The 24,458-nt window shown below is 38.8% G+C and overlaps 1 protein-coding gene across 2 annotated transcripts in view; it reads right to left on the reverse strand.

Moving 5' to 3' along the window:
• Positions 1–4,246: 4,246 nt before the first annotated feature.
• Positions 4,247–24,458, reverse strand: part of LOC139948682 (uncharacterized) — a 30,663-nt gene continuing 10,451 nt past the window's right edge. The window contains exons 5-14 of one of the 2 annotated variants that reach the window (XM_071946927.1): positions 24,324–24,372; positions 22,204–22,248; positions 20,554–20,620; positions 20,208–20,272; positions 19,613–19,655; positions 19,132–19,177; positions 18,236–18,490; positions 15,208–15,325; positions 12,313–12,461; positions 4,247–10,291 (exon numbers count right to left, since the gene is read on the reverse strand). In XM_071946927.1, coding sequence (XP_071803028.1) covers positions 7,330–10,291; positions 12,313–12,461; positions 15,208–15,325; positions 18,236–18,490; positions 19,132–19,177; positions 19,613–19,655; positions 20,208–20,272; positions 20,554–20,620; positions 22,204–22,248; positions 24,324–24,372 — 3,799 coding nt within the window. In that variant the 3' untranslated portion in view covers positions 4,247–7,329. Of the gene's footprint in view, positions 10,292–12,312; positions 12,462–15,207; positions 15,326–18,235; positions 18,491–19,131; positions 19,178–19,612; positions 19,656–20,207; positions 20,273–20,553; positions 20,636–22,203; positions 22,249–24,323; positions 24,373–24,458 lie in introns of both variants that reach the window. The other variant, XM_071946926.1, reaches the window with a different exon arrangement.

The following is a 24,458-nucleotide window of genomic DNA, read 5'->3' on the forward strand; positions in this document are numbered from 1 at the left end:
ATTTTCATAGGCTTGTTATTTTATGCTTATGATGGGATACATTAAGTGAGAACACTGGTCTTTGGCAATTACCAAACGTCTAGAGAACACTGGTCTTTGAATATTACCAAATGTGTACAGGGCCTTTGAAGCTAAATTTGCTACCGCATGCCTGCTCATGAAATACCAAACTTTGGTGAGTGCAGCTGCATCCCATATCCAAGTGCAGCCTTTGGCCTCATTGGATACAGAAGCTCTTTATCACAGAATATAAATTCATATTAATTCAATTTAATATTATCAAGTTGATGTAATTCGTTGCACATATTGTGCTTAATATTGTTATCCAATCTCTACTCTACAAAGACCACCAACCATTAGTACTCTAAGGTCGTGTATGTATTATTTAGTTCAAGTTAATTGTTGTCCCATTCTTATTGATTAACACTAAATAACATGAAATGTAACTTTGGCTGATATCTTTTTTGAGGCGTTTAATTTTTCCTGAGGTATTCTTTAATTTTGTAATTCATGTGTCTTTTGTATAACAAACAAACAAACAAACTTGACTTAGTTCTAATATTGCAAGAACTTTGAACAGAAAAGAAAAAAAAATTGTGTGATGGAAGATTTTCTGGGATGATGGAGGGCAGCAGACTTACCGGGTAAATCCATTGTTCTCAGAATTATGCGCATGTATGCGAACTACATAAACAATGGAAATTTACCTGGTATGTCTGCCGCCACCTAGCGTTGGAAAGTCTCCTATTGTGGAAACCTCCCTTGACCATTCAGTACTAGAAGGAGAGAGTTGGATCACCATCCCAGCCCCCCCCCCACTCTTTATTTTCATTCAATTCAGTCGATGCGGAGCATCGGTTGATGGCCCTCCAAACACGTTGGTCTTGCATTGCTGTACGCAGCTCTTCCAAATGCAGTCCAGAGTCCCAGCACAAGGTGTCCACATAGGTGGTTTGTGATCTGCCTCGGGAACAGTGACCCTGAGTAGGGGTCCATAGCTCCAGCCTGCTCACTGCCAGCTCAGCATTTCTGAGACAGTCACCTGCTAATCTCAGCCTTCTTGTCCTCATCTTGTTGCATCAGTACTCCATTGTAGAGCTCCAATTGTTATATACCTCTTCCACTTCCACCCCCATTAGGGCCCACAGGGTGCAACGATGAAACCTGATGCATGATTCTACAGTATAGATTTTCCCGGCCAATGTCATCAAAAATCTACTAATTTTAACTCCTGGCTCATTCCATTTTGTTTGTATTTAATACGAATGCACTGTTGAATCAGCATTCAATTTCACTAGTTTAGCAATCACAGGTCAAATCAGATCATTCAACTTCACTAGGCCGCAAGAATCATTCAATTTTGTAAAAGCCAGCAGCAAGACCTGGTCAATCATTCAATTTCATTAACAATATAAGCAAACGTTTTCTTATCGTTTGCATTCAAATTCTATGTTATGTGAGCTTTCTGATTCGATAAGCTGCCTATTTAAAGGCAGATATTTTGAGGGAAACGTATTAGGCATTATCTCTAAGTGAAGGACAATGCAATTCTTGATAAAAATGATGACTGCCCCAGTTTGGTCCAGAGCAGTGAATTAAGTATCTGTATTGGGCAACACTGGTTGAGACATATATGAGAAACCCTTAAAGATTGTAAGACTTTAATTCCGTTGAAACATTTGTTAAATTCTAATTTGAAATGGTCCTGACATTAACAGCAAAACAAAGACAACATAACCAGGGCACAAACAAAACATATCAAGGCTTTAGCAAAAGAATTAGTTTTGCGTTTAAAAGTTATCGGGTGCAGACTTAAACTTAAGGAATGGTAACAACGCAAAAGGAACAACGTTTTCATATATGAAAAAAACATATGTAAATGATGATGTACAATACATGGTAAACAGGGAAACACCTCTTACAAAGGACACCTTGTGTGCTAGTAAAGGAGATAGTCTAATTTGCATTTTACTCATAAAGTCATCTTAAATTTGAATGCCAAGAAATTGAAATTCATTGCACATAAACGAAAAAGAAAGTGCAAACTAGCAGCAAAATCATGTTCGCTTCGGCGAGTCTTAATTTGAATGCGTCAACTGTGAATGGGTGGTAGAAATTCAACTTAAGAATGATCAAATTGTAGTCTTGAATGCCATTAAATGAAATTGAATGCATTAAGAGCTAAAGGAAATCCTTGTTTGAGAGGATTAGAGGAAAATGCATGAATTTGAATGCATGTTCATGAAATTGAAAGCTTTTTTTTTGCTGAAGTTGGCCAAGAAAACCTAGTTTTTGGCATTAAAAGATGGAAATTAGCATACACATATTTATTTTGAAACCATAAATATTGACTGGAGACACAAAACCCAAGATTGGCAGCCTTTTTGGAGTAATGCGTTCATAACACCACCATTCCACACAGCGCTACACCTTTTTTTATACAAAAATCATAACATTTGGCTGCAAAATAAGCAACACAAACAAATTCTTGTTTAAAGAATCTACTTGGACACTGATGAGGAAGGTCATCACTAAGATACCAGATGCTGAGCACAGCGAGCTACTGCATACAAATCATCTGCAATATAAAGGAATATGCTTCTCTGAGATGGGTGAATGCTTCACGAAGTCATTGGAGCTGATGAAGCTATCCCTCTCTCCCATCCCAACTCAACACCACCAGCCTGCTCCATAGACGACATGTATACATTTTTCTGCAGCCACAGTTCTGTATAAAATGTGCGACAGATGCAGAAAAATCTCACCCAGTAGGCCTAGAATAAACTAGGATAGCAGCCTGGCAGCACAAGTTGAACATTCAACATTTGTGTCCCATCACAAGCTTTTATTATTTGTATGCACTTCTTCTTGATGTTCTAAGTTTTGCCTGCGTCATTTTATAACTGCTATCATAGAGCTATGGACTCGATTTTCAAGCCATTTTTATTTTGATTTGCAACTTTTCTTTGGCACTGTGTTTTCACTTGCAATTGTCTCTTTTTAATGTTTCGGAAAAGATGAATTTTAAGGTCCCAAGTCTGTCCATATCGGTCTAAAGGTTTTCATTTTTTTTATTTCTATATTTCAAACATTGCTTTTGCTTTTGGTGATTGTTTAAAAGGAACAAGTTGCCTTTGATCGGTCGAGTTGGTCTTTGAAAAGCATTTGAAACCATTTGCTAGAAATGCAATATGGTTTGATAGATAAGTTTAAAAGTAGAATATAACGATCCACACAAACATGCTTCTAACCTGCATGGTTTTCCTTTTATGTCGCAAATAAACAGGTAGTCGGCCATTTTATGGAGTCAACATTTTTACTCCATAAAATGGCCGACCGTGTTAGTGTGCAACCTAAAAGTGAAACTTCCCTGACATGTAAAAATATTCCAAAAGATTAAATTTCGAACTAGTAGTTTCAAAATTAGCTTAACTTAAAACGCTGTTTTCTGGAAACAGAAATATTTGGCTGCAGGGGACTTTTTAGCCCTTCGTGAAAGTGCTGACGATATGTTCAATGCCATTCAATCTCAGCTTTGTTCCCAAAACAATCAATCCCATGTTTGTCCAAACAGGGCCTACCGGGATGCTATCTACATGGCAAGTTTTTTTAGCAAGAGTTTCCGACTTTATTTTGTGTTTGTTGGTAGGCATGTTCGAATGACGAGGCAAATATGTGGATAAAGCCCGGTTCATACTTCCTGCAAATGCGAAACAAATTTTGACGCAAACAATAATTCCCAGCAGTTGACCTGTGTTTAACTCCTGTGAAACATTTGCTGCAAAAATAGCCATTTGTTGTCAAAATTCGCATTACATTCGCATATCATTCGCGTTGGCAGGAAGTAAGAACCGGGCTTATAGGAACACGTTGCCTTGGATCAGTTGTGTTGGTCTTTGAAAAGCGTTTGTAACCAGTTGTTATCATAAGCATATGATTAGAAAGATATTTTAAAAGTAGAGTATAATAATCCACACAAGTATCACTCAAAATTGTTGTTTTCCTTTTACCTCGTCGACTAACACGGTTGGCCATTTATGGGAGTCAAATTTTTGACACCCATAAATGGCCAACCATGTTAGTTCGCAAAGTAAAAGGAAAACCACGCAATTTCGAGGCAAATTTGTGTGGATCATTATGTTCTACTTTTAAAACATCTTTCTAACCATATGCATTTTAAAACCAACGGTTACAAATGCTTTTCAAAGACCAACTCGACAGATCCAAGGCAACGTGTTCCTTTTGTGATTATATGCTTGCTACAAAGGAACTCAGATCAACTTTATCTTTGTATAGTATATTTATAATTGTGTACAGGAAACATGTTTGAAGGATCGTTCTGTAATTACAGAACACAATAATTGTACAAACTAATGTTGTAAAGGAAAACACAAGGAAAAATATCAGTTCAAGTTTAGGTTTCTTAATTTCAAAGACAAATATAGTACAAATTATACAACGAAAGCTGATTCCTTTCTGAAAGTCATATGAAAGGGAAACAATAGCTAAACTCTATAAAATATCTTATAAATCTACAATGTCAAGGAGAAATATAGCACTAGATAAACCTTAATAAATAACCACATCTTGTGCAACCTGAGATACATGAAGAAGAAATTCAAGTGACATGAACTCAAAATGTTCAATGGCAGTGCAATGGTATATAGCACACAAATACCTAGAAAGCTACACCAATGTTTCAATTCATTGTGCTCCCTGTTATTTTGACACTTACTTCCCATACAGGAGCATGACAACTTTAAAATGCAGCTTCAACATTAAATAAGGCACTTGATAGAAATGAACAAGCTTAGAAAATAACATTGTTATCATGTGGACAAGTCATTGTTTTCTGAAGGACGGTACTACATGTACATTTTTTGCCGCTTAGCCCAATTTCATAAAACAAGCTAGAAGCACTGACAAATATTGCTTTAGCAGAAACTGGTTTCCAGTCAAAAGGCCTTGTAGTTACATTGTAGAGACTGGTGCCCCACTCATATTGTGCTAAACAAAGGAATTAGTTCATCAACATTATCTTCTTACAGCTTCATTAAGTTGGGCCCTGCTGTGGCTTAATACAGATGGTTGAAACTAATCTACTTCCTTTACAGAATGGTTTAGCTTTTAGAGAAAAAACCGTAACAGAATCAAAAGTGAAATGTATTTCTTTCAATTAAAACAAGTAACACCATGGAAATAACCAAGGATGAATACAGTGTTTAGACAGACCTATCGACTGAGCCCGTTGGCTAGCAGTATACACCACGTTTGCACACCATACCAGACTCAACAAGCTATAGCTACATGTACCCAATGGAAGGTAGCTCAGTGACATTCTGTAGTCTAATGGGTTTTGGTGCGCTGTGTAAATCAAGTTTTTGGCCGAGATGAATCCCTGCTCACTATGTCCATTATTTCTTTACAGACATAAACTCATTGTTGAGCATTCTCTGTTTATTCATGTCTAAGTTGGTCAATAATTTGTGCAGATATTCACACTTTTGGAATTAACTTGTGCACCACTTCTTAAAACTAAAAGACCCTTAAAAAAAACCATGTAACTGTGCGTATGTGAATAGTCCTCTACCAACTTATCATAACACTGAAAGGCACTTTACACTATTAGTAGTTACTCAAAACAATTGCTTGCATACAAACTTACTTGGTAACGAGCAATGGAGAACTGATGAAAGCATAAAACATGAGAAACAGCTGCCTCTGAAGTAACATACTCGTTTTGAAAAAGTAATTTTACAAGGGTGTTTTCTTTCATTATGCTCTTGAAACTTTGATGACCAATTAAAGGAACACGTTGCCTTGGATCGGACGAGTTGGTCAAAACAAAAGCGTTTGTAACCGTTTTTTATAAAATGCATATGGTTGGAAAGATGTTTTAAAATAGAATACAATGATCCACACAAGTTTGCCTCGAAATTGCGTGGTTTTCCTTTTACTGTGCGACCTAACATGGTCGGCCATTTATGGGAGTCAAAATTTTGACCCCCATAAATGGCCGACGTGTTAGTCGACGAGGTAAAAGGAAAACCACGCAATTTCGGGGCATGTTTGTGTGGATCATTGTATTCTACTTTTACAACATCTTTCTACCCATATGCATTTTATAAAAAACGGTTACAAACGCTTTTCAAAGACCAACTCGACCGATCCAAGGCAACGTGTTCCTTTAAGGCCAAATGTTCACAAATTTATTATTTTATGCATATATGTTGGGACACACCAAGTGAGAATACAATTACAACTGTACAAAGGTGTCCAGTGCCTTTAAGATACGATTAAAATTTGCCACATTTTTGACCATTTGTCAGTGTGTGTTTGTGAACTGAATTGTTCACTGTAGACACCATCATGACCATGCGTCATCATGCATTAGAGTATAGGGCGCCCTTAGCAACACCCTTAGCAACAGTCATAGCCGTAGCTGTAGACACCATCAGCCCACGTCCCAATTGGCAGCTATAGCTACGGCTATGCGTCATCATGCGCTGAAGTATAGCCATCCTTAGCAACACCCTTAGCAACAGTCGTAGCCGTAGCTGTAGACACCATCAGGCCACATCCCAATTGGCAGCTGTAGCTACGGCTATGCGTCATCATGCATTGAAGTATAGGGCGCCCTTAGCAACACCCTTAGCAACAGTCGTAACCTAGCTGTAGACACCATCAGGCCACGTCCCAATTGGCAGCTGTAGCTACGGCTATGCGTCATCATGAGTTGAAGTATAGGCATCCTTAGCAACACCCTTAGCAACAGTCATAGCCGTAGCTGTAGACACCATCAGGCCACGCCCCAATTGGCAGCTATAGCTACGCGTCATCATGCGTTGAAGTATAGGGCGCCCTTAGCAACACCCTTAGCAACAGTCGTAACCGTAGCTGTAGACACCATCAGGCCACGTCCCAATTGGCAGCTGTAGCTACGGCTATGCGTCATCATGCGTTGAAGTATAGGCATCCTTAGCAACACCCTTAGCAACAGTCATAGCCGTAGCTGTAGACACCAATTTGGATACGGCCTCACTATGCCCTTAAAATTATTGCCCTCATGATAAATAATGAATACTGTAGTCTAACACTTCATTTAATAGCATGATATTTAAATAAAACCAAACTAAATAAGCAACAACAATAACCTTTAAAGTAAAAAATCTTATCACAATTTCATCCTCTTTTACCTTTCCTCAAAATATCAACAAAATCATACAAAAACATCAAGTACAGAAAATATAGACTATGAGGTATAAGTTGCCTACATTGCATCCTTATGTAGAGTACTTCATCTGATTGCTCATCAATGTTATTAACAAGTTACATAAAAAATGAAAAAGGTAAGCCATAATCTTTCATAACAAGATCATCGGAATGCTCACTTGATTTCTGCACTGATGTACATGCTTTATCTCTAGGTGCACGTAGCTTTGAAGATGCAGTCTTTTTAGGTGTATTGCTTCTTTTGACCGCACCATCCTTTGACTGTTGACTGCTGTTTCCCGTCTCTAACTCTGTGCTTTCATCTATAAATTCATACACATCTTCACTGCGACAAATGTCATCATCAAAAGATACACAAAGTGACCATGTTCTTGAAGGTCGTTGCAGCGTTTGCTGGGGATGACTATGCCTTCTGAGTCTATCACTACGTCGCCGTTTGTTGCCAGGATCAAGAATATGAGAGGAAAAGTGTGGCTTTGTTTCAGCACAAAATGTGGGTGATGTTTTATTGTACTCGTTGATTGGCATATAGCTGAATTGTGGGTGTGTAGGTTCCAAACCAGACTGGAAATGTAATGACTGCTTAATATTAGCCACTGACTGCTTGATGGGTGAGGAAAGCCCAGATGGCAATACATCTCTTTTTCTGGGTGAACCTGGTGGGTTTAAATGAAGATGAAAAACTCTACCTGGTTGTGATGGAGTGGAGTTTCTTCTCCTCCTCTTGGTAGGTCTCTTGGTAAATAGAGACTTCTTTGAGGAGCTTGCTCTAGGAGATAAATCACTAAGTGCCTTGGGGGCCTTCAACTTGTAAGATGATCTGGAGCCTCTCTTTAGGTTTGGAGATCTATTCTTGGTGAAGTTCTTAATTGGAGATACAATAAAATCAGACTGTCCAGGGCTTGAAAACTTAGGGAAATCAATATCTTCTTCTGATACATCATGAACGTAATGATTCAAAATAATTTGCCGCTCATCCACAGGAGTGTCAGGAGAAAACACGAGCTGATATTTCCCAGTAGTTTGTGACTTGTTCTGTTGGGGAGTGCTACATACAGGCTTTTGAGACTGGCCAGGCGAAGAAACTGACACTGCATTTGAGAAAGCAACTCTGCAAGGACCGTTCAAAGGTGTTGGATGTTGATGGGTGTTTATTCTCTTTTCCACATTCACTGATCCTGATGATAAAGATGCTTGTGTACTCTGCTTTATTGATTTCGTCTTATGACTAGGAACACAGTTTATTGTATGATTTTTCATAGGAACTTCAGCATCAACTGGCTTGGACCTACGTTCTGTTTTCCTTGACACTGTTTCGTCCTTTCTTCTTGGTATATTTTGTGAGGTATTGGGCAACTGTTCCAGCTGTCTACTCATATCACTTGTGATTATCTTATCAGGCATATTCTCATCCTGTCTGAATAGATGTCCATGGATGTTCTCCTTGCCTTGGATACCTACTTGTGGCATGATGGTTTCTTTCTTCTTAACCTGCATAGCTTTGTCCAGTCTGACCGACATAAACCCTCCTACTTTGGCTTCCCAATCTGATCCATCCGAAGGGAAGTTAGCAAGATTCCTTAGTGCCATGCCAACAAATACCTCCTCCACATGATCTTCATCTGAAGAACCACTCCAGGAGTCATCATCCTGTTCTGGTAAACACAATTCAGATGAGGGGATACAGCAGACATTAAGAGCAGCTTCCTCAAGTTTGTCTGTGTAGGATAGAGATGAAGCACTCAATTGTTGCAGGCGCTGCTCTGTCTCAGTAATGTCATTAGTACTGAACCCCAAGAAACTTGACTGTTCTACATTTGGATCACTTTGAAATATGGTTTCAAAGTTGGCATGATGCATTGATTGTCTACTTGTTGGGGCTGGTGCTTGTTTGGCAGGTCCTTGTGTCTGCTTACCTACAGGGCATTTGCTTACATCAGGTATGTTGCAATCTGAATCACAAGGTGACTCTTGACTGTCAACAACAGTCACTCTGGTCTTGCTTTTCTTTCTTCTCTGTTCTTTAGTAGATTCTTGTCTGTCATATCTGTCCGGCTGTGTATGCTGCTTGTGATCAGTGTTAATACCCGTTTTGTTTATATGCTTTGGGGAGACGCTATCATGAAGGTCACATAGTTTCCTCTTTCTCAGTGACAGAGTCTTAGATGCACCAGTCTTGTTCATTTGTGATTGACTGATTCCCTGGTTGTTACCACCTTGTTTTGGTTTTATTGATGTACTAGGTTGATTGGTTACTCCTTGTACAACATCAGTAGTAGTTTCCTGCTGGGATGTTTTAGGGTCAGGTGTGGCTGAAGCTTCTTCTACTCCATCAACAGGGAGTGATTTGTTGTTCATTGATTCCTTCAACAGTCGTTTCCTCGCTGTCAGTGATAGCCGTAGACATTTGGGTCTATTGTCCTTCGTAGGAAGTGTATTAACAGAAACTTGACTATCTTGTTTACTAGTAACCTCTATGGGTGATGTAATCTCAGGGGAACCAATCCTAGTCTTCTGTAGCTGTCTTCGTCTAGCGGACAACGATAGTCTTGAAGACTTTCTACCAGGGGTTGCTGGAGATTGTTGAGTACTGTCAATGTTTGTTGGTCTACTGCTTGATAACCTTTTCTCTTCCCCCTGTGGCGATGGTAACATTTCATCCTGTTTGCTAGCATCTGTTGATGACATAATGATGAGGTTTGTACTCCTTTGTCTGCTTGAGCGTCTTGGTGGTGTTAAGGCTTGACACACACCATCATGCTGATCAGAGTTACCAACTGGCACTGTGTTCTCCTGATGTACAGCAATGGATGTAGTTGCAGCATGAGCAACTGACTCAAGAGTGTTTGTAGCAGGAAAGGATTGATGTACAGCAGACTCTTTACTTTGTACAGGACGTCTCTTACTAATTACACTTGTAGATTGTGCAGTATCTTTGTCCAGTGTTTCTTCATTTTGTTGCCTGGTTTTATGTCTTTGCACACACACGTCTTTTCCACTGTTGACAAGTTTACTAGGGGATGAGATAAGATTCACTCCATCAGTTGTTCCCATGCTCCTGTGAGTAAATACAAAGCAACAACAAATGTTTAGTACAACAATCTACATGTATTCAGCATATAAAAGATGTTAAATTTTCATCAAGGATAAAGAATATAAATTTCAGTTTTACCCTTACACCGATGTGTGTAAGCACTGTATACTCAGAACTTTCCAGAGTTCTGTGAACAAAATCACAGGCATGATACTCGGTTGGGATTAAAACCCGCGACCTTTGCAATCTAGAGCAGATGTCTTACTAGCTACACCACCAAGATTGCCTGGTGGCTTAAGGCAGTTTCAATCCGTTATTTTAGCAGCAGGTACTGCAACAATTTCATTGATGTTAAATTTGCATTAGATAAGAAAGTGAAATTGGTTGTAACCCCTACGTCGATGTGTGTTTGCACTGTACACTATTCAGTCCTTTCCCTCCTAAAATATAGGATTCAAGTCTTATTTAGAATTTAGACTTTATTTGAGTGTGTCTTGTTTTCATAAATATTTTAGATGTACATGATAAACAAATGGCTTCGTTTGTTTAGTAGTTGGTTTCGCTTTGCGCCAATCCCCAGGCTTTAATTTGAAAATATGTGTTTTGTATTGTAAATATTTAAATGGTCTGGGTCCTTTTTGAAGGACACAAAACACAATGACAACAAATTTACATTAAACCCACACAGTTTGAAGATAATGATAGTAGAAAGCTTCCCTGAAAATATTATGTGCTGAGGTGCTGTAGTTTTTAAAAATGAGTAAACACTCGTCTCAGTGTGACAAAAAATGTTGTGACTTGTTTTTACTCATTTCTCAAAATGTACAGCACCTCAGCTAGTAATAAATCAAGGGAAGCTTTCTACTATTGCTATCTTTAAACCGAGTAAGTTTAATGTGAACGTGTTGTCGTTTGTGTTTTGTGTCGTACACAAAATAACCAAATCCTTAACTGAATTGAATTATTAATATTAATAATAATAATAATAATAATAATAATAATAATAATAATAATAATAATAATAATAATAATAATAATAATAATAATAATAATAATAATAATAATAATAATAATAATAATAATAATAATAATAATAATAATAATAATAATAATAATAATAATAATAATAATAATAATAATAATAATAATAATAATAATAATAATAATAATAATAATAATAATAATAATAATAATAATAAAAGCAGCTTCTTATACAACACGCATATCTGTCACTCAGTGACGCCCAAGGCACTTCAACAAACAGTATTTTCCTGCAAGGTTTGTGGGACTATGTTTGAATTATGAGACTTATGGTTTACAAGGTGCTGTGGCGCAATATGCTGCCAATCAAACCAGGAACACCTACTCCTTAACATAGCACCATGCAATGGTTTATAAGGTGCTGTGGTGCAATATGCTGCCAATCAAACCAGGAACACCTACTCCTTAACATAGCACCATGCAATGGTTTATAAGGTGCTGTGGCGCAATATGCTGCCAATCAAACCAGGAACACCTACTCCTTAACATAGCACCAAGCAATGGTTTATAAGGTGCTGTGGTGCAATATGCTGCCAATCAAACCAGGAACACCTACTCCTTAACATAGCACCATGCAATGGTTTATAAGGTGCTGTGGCGCAATATGCTGCCAATCAAACCAGGAACACCTACTCCTTAACATAGCACCATGCAATGGTTTATAAGGTGCTGTGGTGCAATATGCTGCCAATCAAACCAGGAACACCTACTCCTTAACATAGCACCATGCAATGGTTTACAAGGTGCTGTGGCGCAATATGCTGCCAATCAAACCAGGAACACCTGTGCACTGTTTTTGTTTATGTGCATTACACAACCAATGGCTTTACGTCCCATCCAAAGGACGGAGCATCATGGTTAACTGTCTTGCTTAAGGACACAGGTGACACGGCAGGGACTTGAACCCACACTCTGCTGATCAGAAACATTAGAGTTTGAAATCACCTAGGCCATGATACACCACAACTGAAGCAGATGAAGTTATGATTGAAGGAGCCTCTTACCGTATTCCTTCTAGTCTCTGCCATTCATGATTCTGCATGACATCATCCAGGAACTGACCCATGTTAGGTCCTTCATCAATCATCACGTCTAAATTAGCGTAGTGATTACTCTCACGAACAAAGTTTCTATGCTGCTCACTCACCAGATGCTTCAAATCAAATCAAATCAAATCAAATATATCATAATAATAAAAAATAATAACAATAACAATCAAATACATCATAATAATAAAAAATAACAACATTAATAATAATTAGGATTTGAAACTTTGCATGGTGGAAATATGATATAGAAAGGTTTGCGGTAACACCATGTACGACTATCTCTAATGAGTTTGGGTGGTTCTCGACGTTTCGATCAGTATGCTCTGATCGTCCTCTGAAGAAAGCAATAATAATAACGCACAGCTCTGTGTCAGAACCAATCGTTTTCAATTAGTCTAATTCCTTATTATTTTTAATTTGCTTAACACCTAATGAACTGTGGATAGTTTTAACTCTTTCTCTGGTTGCATTATGTATTCCATGTTTTTACAATCGTTGTATTTTGCTAGTTTTATTGATTGTATTCCTCATCCAGTCCTGTTCATGTGTGTTTTTGTTGACGTGTTTGAATCCTACCTGCTATTTGATTAAGTTTTTTTTCTATATATACATGTAGTGCTATTTTTTTATTGTAAATCTTCACGTCCTATTTGTCCTGTTTTATTGATTGCATTCCCCCAGTCCTAAACATGTGTGCTTTTAACATCATGTTTAAATCCTACTTACTATTTATTTCTATTTAATTATTGTAAATCACGTCCAAATAGGCCTGTGGGCAACGAAATGTGATACTAATAAAATGAAATGAAATAATCATATCCACTCAAAGGGTGCTCAAGGCGCTAACAAGAAGGAAAGTTATTAAGAATGGCGTGTCATGAGGTGTGTTTTCAATATGGTCTTGAAATTATCAACAGTCGCACATGTCATCACTGAGATGGGAAGTTTGTTCCACAAGCAAGGGGCGACAGTGGCAAATGCTCCCCATGATCTTTTAAATTTTGGGACTGCTAGAGATAGATGACTTGAAGAAAGGAGACCAGAGCGAAATGGCTTATGGACGATGATGAGAGAAGCGATGTATTTAGGTGAGGAAAACTTTAATGCACAGAAGGTGATGAGTAGGACTCTGTCTGCAAGTCATTGTTCAACTAGTGCAATTTCATCAACGGCGGCAGAACACTTTTGAAAGTGGGGGGGGGGGGCAATTTTTTTCCTATGTTAGTCAGAGTATGTGTTTTTCAAACATCATCATGCATGCACACAGGTTATGTTGGGCTAACAATTTAGAAAAAGAAAAGGTAACACTGTTGATTTAAAGATAAGAATCAAACTTAAACATTATAAAAAAAAACCAATGTTTTTAATTTTGGAGAATAATTTTGTTTCTTCGAATGAAACGAGCGTGGACTCCCGAACACTCAACCTTCAATTATGGTGTCACCACCGCTGACCACTAAATGAAGTGCATAACACACATTGGGGGTTTTAACACATTTATATAATGTTACATACATGTAGTCGTCAGCGTAGGTCTGTGCGCGCGTCAACAGAGAATGGGGGTGGGGGTTATGGTCCCGGAAAAATAATTAATATTTCATCATTTTATGACAATTCTTACTAATAGTATGAACTGCTAACGCCTAACTATTAAGTACAGTAGAAATATTTTAGATGCCTTTATAAAGAGGACATCAGGGTTTTATCAAATGTTTGCAAGCCTTACACACAAACCCTTGTGTTCCGGTGTTTTTTTTGTGTTTTTTTCAAAGCTCAATAAAAAGTGGGGGGGGGGGGGGCAAAATCTACACTTTTCAAAAGTGGGGGGAACACTGGCCCCCCCGGTTCCGTCATCGGTGAAATTAATTTAATTTAACTTTAACTAAACATGAATGATTTTTATTTTAAACACAACTGACACTAAACATACGGAAAGGTTTGCGCTAACACATTGTAATGACTACTAAATGAGTTTGGGTGGTTCTGAAAAGAACCGTTGGTTTCAACTCGACGTTTCGATCAGTATGCTCTGATCATCTTCTGGAGAAAGACGATCAGAGCATACTGATCGAAACGTCGAGTTGAAACCAACGGTTCTTTTTCAGAACCACCCAAACTCATTAGTGGTGGTACTTTAAACCTTTCCACCACGCAAAGTTTCAAATCCTATTGACACTAAACAAGAAACAAAAGAGTAGGAACTTCATAATGATCAGAAGTTTGTCCAGGGTTGTCAGTGACTAGCCAGGCAGGACCAGTTACCTTGTCATTTCACTCATCCACAAGTTTTTCACTGGTCCATACTTCATATTAAATAGAAATGATTGTCAACACTCCACTAGCCAGCTGGACCACTTGAAGAGAATTCTAACTGATTATGTGTTATAACTAGCATGTGGCCAGTGGACCACTGTTAAAGGCATCGACACCTTTGGTAGTTGTCCGAGACCTGTATTCTCACTTGGTGTATCCCAACATATGCATAAATTCAATAATTCTTTGACTCAATTAGTCATCGAAGTTGCAAGAGAATAATGAAGAAAAAAAACACCCTTGTTGCACACCTGTGTGTGCTTTCAGATACCCAATAAACCTTTTAATATTCGAGTGGGGAATTACCTCTTTCTGTGTTACTTCAGAGGGAGCCGTTTTTCACAATGTTTATAATATCAAAAGCGCTCTGTTGCTCTTTACCCAGCAAGTTTTTGTGCTAACAGTTATTTTAAGTAATTACCATTAGTGCCCAGTGCCTTTAAAGGAGAATGCTGGTGCATGTATTTCAATGCAAACATGTCAGGGAAGTGGGTTATCCTACAATAGCTTGAACTTATGTAATAGTTGCCAACCAACCTTTTCTAGATCTGCATACTTAGTGAGACAGCATTCACAATAACCTCTTCTACTGTCTCTAACTCCTGTATCCTTATGTCTGATTGGTGTATGAGACGTTGCTTTCCGTGCAGTAGATCTAAATCAATTAAGACAAAATCAAAGCATTTGTCATCAACAGCCGTAGTATCAATTGTTTGCCATTAACTGCTACATCACTAAGCCTGGGCGACTAGTGTGACTAGTGTCAAAGTCCCAACTAGTGAGTCGTGACTACCGTTGTTCAACTTCACGGTTAATCGCGCTGTTCTGACTTCCTGCTTGGTGAACCAATTTTGTCGCTCCCGACTTTTCACGACAACATAATTTACTTACAAAACACAATCAGACATCAGTGACACAATCTTTCAATCCTTTCAGCTTGAATTTTACTTTATTGCGCCTGCAGCAAATAATAGAGGTGCTAACTGACACTAGTCATACCAGTCACTGAATCAGTCAGAACAGTTACAGGAAAAATCCTAATTGCTTGATTATTTTCACTAGTCACCTAGGCTTAGTTGTCCTTGCCAAACTAGGATTAACAATCCAGCAATCTAATCAAGCAATTAGGATTTGTCCTTAATTGTTCTGACTGATTCAGTGACTGGTATGACTAGTGTCAGCTAGCACCTGTGTAGAGTGACTATCAAACCAATGCAGGTTCTCAGGACGTAAAATGTAAAAATTCATTTGCAAGTGTAAAAAACTTGATACAGTTAGTTAATAAATGATGTCTTGCTCGTACCACTGTGTGCCCCTTCCTCCTCTCCCGGTCCCACATCTAACTCTCGCCCCCGTGATCAGGTTCTTTGCATGCACTGTTTGCCGGCCCATATATCATGTTTTCCCATTCCGCGCAGGTTCCGCTAGTGGATCTTTCTCCTTTCCGTGTATTATTCCTGTTCAGTTTTACTACTTTCCATGCGTTTTCAGGATAACAGGAAAACTGTTCACAATCAAACACTAAAAAAAAAATTTCAAATCATCTATCCAATTTTTTAACAATAACACTTACACTTCATGGTGTGTTGAAATTTTTAAAGTTTTGGTTTTACGTTGCGAGAGACAGTCCGCCATTAACAGTGCTAAATGCATGCACGACATTGGAGCAACGTCATATGTTTTCACACCTTTCATTGGTTGGTGTTTTATTGAATATTCAGAAGCTAGTATGGCGTGCAAAATAAATCAAAAATATTATTCAATTACTACTTAACAAATTTAGTTACATTTTTGTCCCAAGGCATTATGGCTACTATATTAGAATCCAGAGATATCATAAGGCATGAAAGTAAAACACACCCCCCCCCCCCCATTGAAGCACACACACTTCATAACAATCCGTTTTCCCCCATTTCAGACCAGTAATGTGTTTTTAGGAGATAAGAAACCAATCTATATTTTCTCTTTAATGTAGACTTAATATTTGGTACGCTTTATCAAAATTTATTACAGTATGCAGTAAATCCAAAAATAATTTTTGGGTCATTTTCACTTTAAATATTTTAATATTTTCCCCACATTTGCACACCATAGAATCCCAAATAGTAACCACCTCACCTGATCCATCTAGTGACTAAAGCAGAATGCAACTCAATCTAGCAGATAGCAATTTTGTTTTGAACTTTCGAGGTTGGCTGATGTTTCTTTGACTCATTTGAATGTTGGCATAATAATGCACTAGTGATTAGTACCAAAAAACAATCATTTTATAAATGTTTGAGCATAACCAACGACAGGAAACTTTATTCTCAGCATGATTAAAGTCACCTGGAAATATAATTTTTTTTTTCTTTCAAACATAAGAGTATATGCTTACGAACAATAAAACAATTTTTTTAGTAATTGTTTGTCACGATTTTTATGTTTGAAAAATTCATAAAGTTGTTTGGGGGGCTGACTCCGCCTACCCCTTTTGTGACGTCAATCGAGGCAGACTTTGCCTGCAATGCGTATAGTAAACACACGTGCAAAGTACATGTACGTCCAAGTCGTGAGTTGGTACATTTCAAAAAGTGTTTTTCTGCATTCAGCAGCAATACACCTGGTCGGCATTGCCGGAAAAAAACAAAAAGTTATTTTTTTGAAACGTACAAACTCACGACTTGGTCCGTACATGTACTTTGCAATTGTGTTTACTTTACGCATTACAGGCAAAGTCTGCCTCGATTTACGTCACGAACAGCGCCCTCTCGGGTCGGGGTCTACTCTTAAATTTGTATATAACATAAGAACTTATTTTTTAAAACCTTAGTTAACTGTTTATTCACATTCCACTCATCAAAACACATATATTAGAGACAAAAGCTTTATTTTGAAAAAATACCACTTCCAGGTGACTTTAAGCCTGATGAAAATACAGACCGTGAGTAAACTGCATAGCTTCTGTCACCCGTGCAGCTTGCACAATCTTGCGGTAAACGGGAATCAAAGTTGGGGACCGAAAACATATGAGGGTCGATAACGTATGACGCTACGATATGTTCTTATCATATTTTGCCATTCCCCATCCCCCTTCCCACAGACGTACCACTGTGTGCCCCTTCCTTGTCCATGTCCCACGTGCTCTAATAACCCCCACCTCCGTCGTGCCTCTGTTAATTCCCCCTGATGATCCTGTGCATTGTTCTTTGTTTCCACTGTACATGCGAAGTTACTGGATGGTCGCGCTATGACTGCGACATCACAAAGGGCGCCTGACGGGGATATCCTTGAGCAACCCTGAAGTTACTACACGCTCGCGTCTTGACTAAAATGTCACAAACAACACAAACCCACAACCCACGGTTACCCCGAAATTGACCCCAGGACGCATCAATTCAGCAGGGTGCGGGCACCACTATATGTGTGTGAGAACATGGCGGCCCCCACGCGATTTAAGCATCACAATAGTATAGATAGATGTTAAACCAATGTTTGTATAAGAGAAATCGTTTGTTAGATTTTGCCAAGTTTCCTTGATGGGAAGATCATCTAAACAGGGAATATATGTTAATGTCTTACTGACCTTTGAATAGGTGTAGTTACTGTGACTTCCTTCTCAATAAGGCGTTGCTTGCCAAGGCGTGATGGGTGTGCCTCAGGACTCCTCATATTTCTAGATAAATCAAAGCGCTGTTGCTTGCCTTTGGGTTGGTGTGTCTCAGGGCTGTTCATATGTTTGTCTCTAGATACTGTCACATCAAATGGGCAGCTACCTGATGGTCCATCCATACTAAGCCTTGGCCAGGAAGACATCTCCTGGGTGGATGGTCTATAATGGCTGCAAACAAATCACATTCACATATTCATTACATTCATTATCCCATTCATATTTAAAGGGAAGGTACACGTTTGGTAATTACTCAAAACAAATATTAACTTAAAAACTGACTTGTTAACGAGCATTGGAGAGCTGTTGGTAGTATAAAACATTGTGGGAAACGACTTCCGCTGAAGTAACGTAGTTTTTGAGAAAGAGATAATTTCTCACTGAAATAATAAAAGACTTCGAGCTAGAAGTCATTTACTCCTATCTGAAAGCACACAAATTCGTCCAACAAGGGAATTTTTTCTTACATCATTTTCTTGCAACTTCGATGACCGATTGAGCCCAAATTTTCACATGCTTGTTATTTTATGCTTACGATGGGATACACCAAGTGAGGACACTGGTCTTTGATAATTACCAAACGTGTACTTTACCTTTAAAGTGTCATGGCCAAGTGGATAAGAGCACTGAAATAAAGTCATCAGAGTGTGGGTTGTCCCGGTCATGACACTTTTCTTCTTGAGCAAGATGCAACAATTGCTTCTTTTCACCCAGGGGTATAAATTTAATTGATACCTGCGAGGGTTGAGATTGAAATTAAACTCCAGTTCAAGTTTGCAGCAACAGTAGTAAGAATTCAAAGAAACACTCACCGAGATGCATCTTCAGCTTTCAGCGCAGGCTCGCTTAATTTTCTTTCTGCAGACAAAACAAATTTTAAACAAGAGTTGTAAATACAAAACAATTGCCAATGTAAACAGAAATGCTACATTTTTCATACTTAAATTTCTTTAAAATCTTCCTTCGCTCAAGAAAACAAACTCCCCTAACTCAATTGACCAAGGTACACCAGAGTATTTCAGAAACTATAGTTATTTTGTTAAACAAAGATTATTTCAGGTTCAGCGTGAAATTCATTCGCAAGCTGAGAGATTGTGAGTAGGGGTGGAGCAGGGCAAAGACACAGCAAAGACAGTCATTAGAGATTCAGAACTAAACTAGACAATGGCAAATGCCATCGGGTGCTTTCTCTGCACAAATTGCTTTCCTCACTTGGGCTCCATTTTGTCAAAAGTGCTATTTGAAGTAAAAACCGAATTGACATTGTTATAATCTAACATGATGCCAACATACCTTTTGTAGTACCAGGCTTTACCCGATTGTGTTGGGAGCCAGTCTGTGGATAGGTACATCAAATTTATAAACAATAATTATTTAAGTCAATAAGTGAGTTAAATATCTCTTATAATTCAACTGGCTTAACCGGGGGTGGGGGGGTGCGATATTGCACAATCTTGATGGCTGTGGATGTTGGAATCCATCTATTTTTAATGGCGAGTATTTTGTTCGCTAATAACTTAACTTAAGAGCACAAAAGGAACTCCCATTACAACACTGTTATTTTGGTGTCTGGGCCAGAATATATCAGCCGCTGAGAAAATAAGCCCCATGTGAAAAAGCGCCTGAATTTCATATCAAGCACAAAATAGCAGGTTTGAATGTGGGCCAAACTTATATTCCTTAAATGTCACAGTGAATAATGGATAGACTATAGTGACAGCACAGTATTTTCAAGAACAATTTTTTAAAACAGAAAGAAGGGGAGACAGAAATTTCACCGCCTTGTACTTTATGGATTCTAATTTTCCTGAATTGGCTGCTTGCTGCCAGCCTTTGATTTTGGGAATGGAAAATCATCCCAACATTCCAATTAGTGGTTTATCCTTACCTTTGGTGATAGAACTTCAGCCTCTTTGATCTTTTTCTTCTCCTTATTGATGTACTTAATGACAGCTAAAGCAACAATGTTAAGGATTCTTCTAATATTCTTAATATAGCAGGATAACAATTCAATTTCAACAACTGCTTAGTCTACCGTTGAAATATATAATAACATTTAGGGTTTGACTATTACAGAATGTGCTTTACAAATCTGAGCTAGCGTTGATCAATATTTGTACTGCCTTCAAAAGGGCACTCAGAATTTTTAATACCTACCAGTCAATTATTTGAACAAATTAATATTTCCACAGTAAGTTGTGTAATATTGCAGTGAACTGCAACTTAAAGGATACAGTCAATATATCGGATGTTGACGTTCCAGTTGTGTGCATTGGCCAACACATTACTTGTTCCGTATGTCTGAAAGAAAAAATTCTATTTAAGCTTTTAATCTGCTTGTAAGGTCTAATCATAAACATGTTTATTGAAATACCACAAAGTAAAAAACATTAGCATACAACACTCCATTGAACAATACATTTAAATTATAATATTACTACTAGCTCTTGGACATTCAGCTTGGGTGGTTCCATGAATTTAGGATCCAGTTCTGGTTCATAATTCAAGTCAAAAATGCACCTTTCCGCACGGCTTTTTCAGCCGAGAGTCAAAAACTGCTTATCTATGATAATGATATGCAATGACCCCTTGACGGCATTGGCGATTTTTCCCAAAAGTTTTGTCCACAGTTCTCCAGTTTTGGACAATGGAGGGCGCTATTTCCCACAAAAAATAGCGCAGATAACGTCACAATTCCTTTGTCGTGCAGGTTTGTTTTACCTAAAATTTTTCAGAATTTTAGCTTGGGAGTGTTTTTCGGAGAAAAAACAATTTTACCATGTTTTAAAGTGAGGTAAGAGACTCGTTATATATTTTTTTTATGGACTGCATCTATTACAAAAACTTAACAACTTTATATTTCTGAGCATTCTGTAGCTGCTGTTTAAAGCAATTATACACTTTCGGAACAGAAAAAAAATAAAAGTTCACAGATTTACAAATAACTTACAGGTTTTACAGAAGGTAATGGTGAAAGACTTCTCTTGAAATATTATTCCATGAAATGCGTAAACACATGTCATCACACGGCGAAATGTGCGGAAACAAGGGTGGGTTTTCCCGTTATTTTCTCCCGACGCTGATGACCGATTGAGCCTAAATTTTCACAGGTTTGTTATTTTATATATAAGTTGTGATACACGAAGTGTAGGCATTGGACAATACTGTTTACCGAAAGTGTCCGATGGCTTTAACCCATTCCGAGCTGAAACCAGTAGGAGAAGATTCAAAGAAAGACATTTGTTGAAACGTATCATCCAGACATAAGTAACTCAACAGCAAAATGCAGGAGCAGTTTAAAATGAATTCATTGAGTGTTGAGAACAAATATCAATCTTCCATTAGATTTATTTAGCTAATTTTCCCCTCTTCACTTTGGTTAAATTCATATAGTCTTACGAATTGTTTGCCATTTTGACTTCAGTAGATCACTAGTCGTTGGTTGATGATTTTTCACCCACAATTTCACACGTTCTCCTCTTTTGGAAAGTCTTTTAACCTGAGAATCTTGGTTCTGATTCCAGCATACAGACTCACTACATTTTGAAACCAGTACCAGACAACAAGAACAGAGGCCAATGTCGCATTTACGGAAGCCGGAATCTCTGCGCTTAGGTCAAGCTAATTTCACGGGTTAGCGGGAATTTTTGGTTTATGTGCTTGCTATTGCACATCACTAGGCATTCTATGCTTTACTAGTGTAACATTATTGCAACCGGTGCCCCACTCATTTTTAGCTTGGCAAAGAAATTCACCCAGCAGTTTTTTTTTCTGCTCAACAGCTCTATGAAATTGGTCCTAGGCAACAGCTGGAGCTGCCATGCCAAATTGTCAAAATTACTCGCTTCAACTTGTTTGTAATTAAAATGGTACTATAGACCTACCTGAGATATAGTGGCTTTCTGGACAATAGCTTTTCCTCGAGTGACCTGACAAAAAAAAGAAACAGACTTGTTTTCATTACAATTCCTTTTTATTTGCTAAATACTAATAATGGTGATGAAACAATCTTGTTATGAATAAACAATGCACAGTGTGTATTGGCTCCGACGCTGTTTGGTTTATACTTTTCTTTCATGTTTCAGAGGGCCTCCAACAATCTACCTGCCTCTATTGGAGTATCACTTCATACAAGGGATGACGGTAATTTCTTCAGTGTATCTCGCTTCAAAGCAAAAACCGGTGTGCAACATTTCGTCACAAGAGAACTACATGTACTTTATGCTGATGATGCAGCACTATGTGCAAACAGTACCGGACAACTTAAGGAGCTGCTTGATGGGTTCTCAAGGTCCTGTACAGACTTTGGATTAACCATCAGCCTGAAGAAGACCGTGACCCTGTCCTCTAAGCTACTTGACAACCACCAGTTACAGACTTTGGATTAACCATCAGCCTGAAGAAGACTGTGACCCTGTCCTCTGAGCTACTTGACAACCACCAGTTACAGACTTTGGATTAACCATCAGCCTGAAGAAGACTGTGACCCTGTCCTCTGAGCTACTTGACAACCACCAGTTACAGACTTTGGATTAACCATCAGCCTGAAGAAGGTGACCCTGATCTCTGAGCTACTTGACAACCACCAGTTACAGACTTTGGATTAACCATCAGCCTGAAGAAGACTGTGACCCTGTCCTCTGAGCTACTTGACAACCACCAGTTACAGACTTTGGATTAACCATCAGCCTGAAGAAGGTGACCCTGTCCTCTGAGCTACTTGACAACCAACAGTTACAGACTTTGGATTAACCATCAGCCTGAAGAAGACTGTGACCCTGTCCTCTGAGCTACTTGACAACCCAATAGTTACAGACTTTGGATTAACCATCAGCCTGAAGAAGACTGTGACCCTGTCCTCTGAGCTACTTGACAACCACTAGTTACAGACTTTGGATTAACCATCAGCTTGAAGAAGACTGTGACCCTGTTCTCTGAGCTACTTGACAACCACCAGTTACAGACTTTGGATTAACCATCAGCCTGAAGAAGACGGTGACCCTGTCCTCTGAGCTACTTGACAACCACCAGCTCACCATCAATGACACTACACTGGACCGAGTTAACAGGTTTGCATACATCGGCTCAGCAATTACCTCCAACGCTACTCTTGACCCAGAAATCTCTGTTCTACTTGGAAAGGCTGCTTCTACTTTAGGGCGCCTTTCTTAGCGTATATGGAATAACCCACAACTTTCCATCTGCACCAAAGTCCGCATCTATGATGCCTGTGTGCTTAGTGTTCTGCTTTATGGTGCTGAAACCTGGACGACATACAGTGACAAGAAGGCAGACTCAGTGCATTCCACACAAGCTGTTTCCGTTCCATTCTGGCAGTCACCTGGAAGGACAAACTTCCCAATGGAACTGATCAGGATAACCAAGTCTCAGCCGTTGTCATCAACGCTAAAATTCATCCGTCACTGCTGGGCTGGTCATGTGACCCCTATGGAACCACGTCAAATCCCCCGCTCCATACTTAATGGAGTCCTCGAAAATGGAGACCGACCAGTCAGTCGTCCCAAACTCAAAGATGTCTTGAAGAGAGATTTGGTAGACATCCCCATCCTGTGTTCTCCAACTCTTAAAATTAAAGGTTGGTGCTGGGGTTGGGCTTATTCGTGGGGACAACAATGTGACTACAAAGCCTTTACGACGTGGGATCCGCGTTAATTTTTTTGATCCTAGATGCTCTGTGGTGCATTCTAAGGTGAATCCTGGCCACTTCCCGTAGACTTTTTTAGGGTATATTCCGTATTTTAAAGCTTGGCGATGATTATAAAGCGCGGCGCGCGCCCCAGAAAGGGTGGCGGGCGCCACGTCTTTTTTATAGGTTGGAGAACACTGCCACCAGGTCATGGCCTCAGTTGGCTAGCCACCACTCCAGCTGGATGTCTATGCTGTATGATGGGATGAGACACGATCACCAACAAACTGACAACAAGATGAGAGGAAGATGTCATTGAAGGATGCAAACAACCAGGTATAATGAATATCTGCTTACCATGCCTTCTCCTGATGCACTTGGTGAATCTGTTGCTCCATGTGTGGAACTAAAATACAAGCATGATACAATTCATCATTATCACTTCAACTTCTTGGATCTTTCGATGTATTAAATGACTGAGTACATTTTACA

Source organism: Asterias amurensis, chromosome 16 (genome assembly GCF_032118995.1).
Source record: "Asterias amurensis chromosome 16, ASM3211899v1".
Classification (NCBI taxonomy): Eukaryota; Metazoa; Echinodermata; class Asteroidea; order Forcipulatida; family Asteriidae; genus Asterias; species Asterias amurensis.